Source organism: Amphimedon queenslandica, unplaced genomic scaffold, assembly GCF_000090795.2.
Source record: "Amphimedon queenslandica unplaced genomic scaffold, v1.1 AMPQUscaffold_9568_Cont18341, whole genome shotgun sequence".
In the NCBI taxonomy this organism is placed as follows: Eukaryota; Metazoa; Porifera; class Demospongiae; order Haplosclerida; family Niphatidae; genus Amphimedon; species Amphimedon queenslandica.
The window spans coordinates 1-3,893 of record NW_003550160.1 but is presented as its reverse complement, the minus strand read 5'-3'; the positions used below and the strand labels follow the sequence as shown (position 1 = coordinate 3,893).

General features: G+C 29.9%; 1 protein-coding gene and 1 long non-coding RNA gene across 2 annotated transcripts; both read left to right on the top strand.

Annotated features, from left to right (window-relative positions):
* The first annotated feature begins 6 nt into the window (after nt 1-6).
* On the top strand, nt 7-3,258 carry LOC105315562 (deoxynucleoside triphosphate triphosphohydrolase SAMHD1-like). Its single transcript, XM_020006614.1, has 18 exons — nt 7-41; nt 361-444; nt 497-592; nt 636-680; nt 736-749; nt 796-901; nt 965-1,022; nt 1,070-1,259; nt 1,305-1,451; nt 2,098-2,139; nt 2,188-2,285; nt 2,351-2,420; nt 2,463-2,554; nt 2,660-2,716; nt 2,763-2,853; nt 2,897-2,989; nt 3,038-3,097; nt 3,151-3,258. Exons 1-18 carry the CDS (start codon nt 8-10, stop codon nt 3,256-3,258), a joined length of 1,485 nt encoding a protein of 494 aa, XP_019862173.1. The 5' UTR covers nt 7.
* A 12-nt stretch (nt 3,259-3,270) lies between these two features.
* On the top strand, nt 3,271-3,749 carry LOC109590736 (uncharacterized). Its single transcript, XR_002189481.1, has 3 exons — nt 3,271-3,354; nt 3,399-3,438; nt 3,486-3,749. It is a non-coding gene; the product is annotated as an uncharacterized LOC109590736 (long non-coding RNA).
* Nucleotides 3,750-3,893: the final 144 nt, after the last annotated feature.

Sequence of the window (3,893 nt, the reverse complement as noted above, 5' to 3'; positions counted from 1 at the left end):
AGAAATTATGAAATTACAGTCAGCAACTGATAAAGATGAAAGTAAATAAGATTTTGTCAGCTAGTGCAGATAAGATACCGTATAGCGGGTTATTTTCGAGGATAACAAATTTTGCAGATTTGTCAAGATTTGTGAAATTAAATTCCTTGAAAATTAATTTAATACGGTATATACAAGATGGCAGAATAGTGCAGATTCGCAAAAATGAATTCTGCGAACTTCCGGATATGGGTCATTCGTGAAATTTATTATTTCCAAAATAAACCTGTTATACGGTATACAAGGTTTGCTATCACAAAATGGAAAGTTAAAAGGCATTAAGTCAGAAACTAAATTATTCTACATGTACCATGTCCACAGGAAAATTGTCAGTAGCAGAAAAAATGATGGATCAACTACAAAAAGAATTAAAGCAAAAAGACCAAATTATGCAGCAAGAGCAAGGTCAGTCTAGCAAAAAGTTCATAACTTATTGAGTATTCAAAACAATGTAAAGCATCACTAGCTGAAAGTAAGAGAGAAATAGAATTATTACAAGAGAAGATAACAGCAATGAACTTACAACAAATTGAGAAAGATAAACAAGTGCAGGGTAAAATACAGTTTAATACAATTTTAAAATAAATAATAAATAGAAAAAGAAGAAACATTGATGCTGGAAATTGAGAATCTAACGAGAAGTAGGTTTTACTTGACTAATTTTATTTTTATAATTAATTTTTGTATTTTCACAAGGCAAAGATAATCTTGTAAGCTTAAGCTAACTATACTTTGTTGTTATAACCTATATAATAGATATTTGAAGATGATATTTATGGTGACATCATCATTGACAATCCATTGATTTTGAAAATTATAAAAACGCATCAATTTCAAAGACTAAAAAATATCAAAAAATTAGGTGAACTAGACTCTACTTCTACAAAAATTAAGATATTAAAATTCTACATGAATGTGAATGTAGGCTACATATTCCAAAATATACAAAAGTCAACTTATTCAAGACTTCAACATAGTATTGGGTAAGGTTTACTTTATGGCAGCTAGTATTTGTATCATATGTTGATAGAATGTATTATCTTGCTGGAAAATATGTTAAGCAACTTCAAAGGAAACAACCTGATCAGGATATTACTGAGTCTGATGTTTTGTGTGTACAAATTGCTGCTCTTTGTTATAACCTGGGTCATGGTCCTTTCTCTCACATTTTTGGTTTGTTCCTCAAGGAAGTATTCCCCAATGGAAATAAACCTTGGGAGGTAGATGGTGAAAGTTATTATTTTTATATATATTTTTAATAACAGAAAGTTTCAGAAGCATCTGTTATGATGTTTGACCACATGATTGAAGAGAATAATGAGGTGAAAAATTTATTGGAGGAATTTCTGGATAATTATGAAGAAGATATTGCATTTATTAAAGAACTTATACATGGAACCTTAGCCTATAAAGTATGCAAAATTTATCATGATTTACATGTATGGCATAACAGTAGCAATATTGATTATAGGAGTCTTCTAGTATCAGGAGCTTATGGGCGTATAATGCATGGTTGCATTTTTCTAATATTTAATTAGAGCTGAAACAGATGTGGTATTTCACTATCCAGATATCCTCGTTAAATTTCTTTCGGATATTTGCCGGATAGTTAATTAATAATAGTTTAATAAGTTAGTGACTGCAAACATCAGAAAAGCGAAGTTTCTATTCCCCAGGATACTATTCTTGTACATTTCTGGTAGTTAAGAAGCTCAAAAAAGATTAAGAAGTGGCTGAGAAGGTTGGTAGCTTCAAGAACTTACTCTTTTACTGCCCATTATTAACTGATGGAAATGCACAAATTAATTATAAAAAATTTAGTTATTAAGTTTAATTATCCCATTTGTCAATAATTACTATCCGGATACTAAATTAATAAACAGATATCCGGATAATCAGGATATCTGTTTCAGCTCTAATTTTAATGACAGAATAGACTCAGTTAGTGGTGCATCTATGGCAGGCCCCTAACAATAACATTGTTAGAAAATTTTAGTTTTCACAAAAAAATTTTTTCATTGATTTTCTTTGTAAGTGCACGGTTTATATATTTATAAGGAAAAAAAGGGAAAACGTAAAGGCAAAGAATTTTTACATGAGGTATAACCACAGTAAACATCATCATTAATCATTGTATATGTGCTACAGATTGTCGTGAACAAGACAAGTGGTTTGGATGTGTGTATGATTGACTATACAATACATGACGCTGCTGTGCTGGGAATGAATATCAGTTTTGAATGGAGGTAAGGTACATGTATACAATGGGAACAAACAATACATGTGCAAAATTGTTATATGCTTTGTATAGGGCCTTTCTCAGCAAAGTTGTTGTTATGAAGTGTGAAAATGATGAAAGACACTTATTTTTCCCTCAAGATGTTAGAAAAAATTTCTGAGCTCAATTTATTATTATTTTTTAGGATTTTGAGACATACAATAATTTATTCAGAACTCGTTATACCCTTCACAGGGAATTGTATTATTTACGCAAGAACAGGATTGTTGCAGTAATGTAAGTGTCTGATATACTGTATAAGCTATAGATTTAACAAATCCTACACATGTACTTGTGAATCTTCAAATTTACATCCTACACCGGCTATGGTTTCACTTTCAGAATAAAAAGGATATTGATCAAATTAAACAGAAAGCCAATAATCAGAGATGGTGATAGGTAATACTATTATTATTCTTGATTACAATTATTACATATACTTTAGACTAGTGACTATATCTGAAGCTACAAAGAGCATGTCTGCTTTTACTCAACTTGATGACAGTGTTCTTGCATCATATGATGATGATCCTGAAGTATGAATTAATAAATATAAAATGAAATTAATACTTGGTATAGGTACAAGCACTTTTGAATTGTTTGGGCTCCAAAAAATCAATTGGACAAATTGGTTTTATTATACAAACTTCTGACTGGCACAAAGAACGAATAGTAAGAAATTTATTAACAATGAGAAGCCTATGATTATATTTTTTAAAGAGAAAGCACATTATACAAAATACAAAAAGTTGCAATATTGCTGATCAACTTGTAATTGATGTAAGACAAGTTATAGTTAAAAAACTTTGATTTTATTACAATAATAATTATAGCCAATAAAAAATGGATATGAGAATCATGAATCTCTCACCCAATATTACTACACTAGTGATGGAAGAACAGGACAATGGACTCATGAATGGGTCAGTTTCATAATGTAACCTATTATAGGCAAAACCACCACCAACTGCTTACCCAACTCCATTACGTATATTTCTTGTCAGTGGTGATATAAAACTTATACATGAAGTACAACAGTAAGTTATGACAACTCTGCCATCATGATTTATTTACCTTATAGAGTACTACGAGAATTACAAGCCAATGAGAGACTTAATGGGGTAATAGCTACAATTTTAATTATAATAAATTAACTTTGGTATTTCAGGAAACCTATTCTGATAAAGATAATCACAATTTAATGCGACCACTCAAAACGACTGAAGCAAAAGCTTTAGAAGCACAAGATACTGACAAATAATGTCCTGTTTCTTTATAAACTTTATTTACATGTACATGTACAATACAAGTACACTAAAAAACACAGCTACTAGTTAATAATAATACATCCATACATGTATAATGCTGAACTGATAGTTGTCCTTATTGTGTTAAGTTAAACAATACAAATATAACAGCGTTAGATTATAAATACTCATTAATAATTAATTGTAATGAAACTGAGAAAGAAAGAAAGACAAGATTACAATAATAACGTCACATCTCAATAGAAAGAGAGAGAATTAAAAATATAATAATAATAATAATAATAGTTAATGTGCTCATGCAGTATCAG

Bases quoted from the DNA above. Each gene is read 5' to 3' on its own strand.
- LOC105315562 (XM_020006614.1), top strand. From the start codon at position 8: ATGAAATTACAGTCAGCAACTGATAAAGATGAAA. The intron at 2,286-2,350 runs GTAAGGTACATG...TGCTTTGTATAG, and splicing joins AATATCAGTTTTGAATGGAG to GGCCTTTCTCAGCAAAGTTG. The intron at 3,098-3,150 runs GTAAGACAAGTT...TAATAATTATAG, and splicing joins CTGATCAACTTGTAATTGAT to CCAATAAAAAATGGATATGA.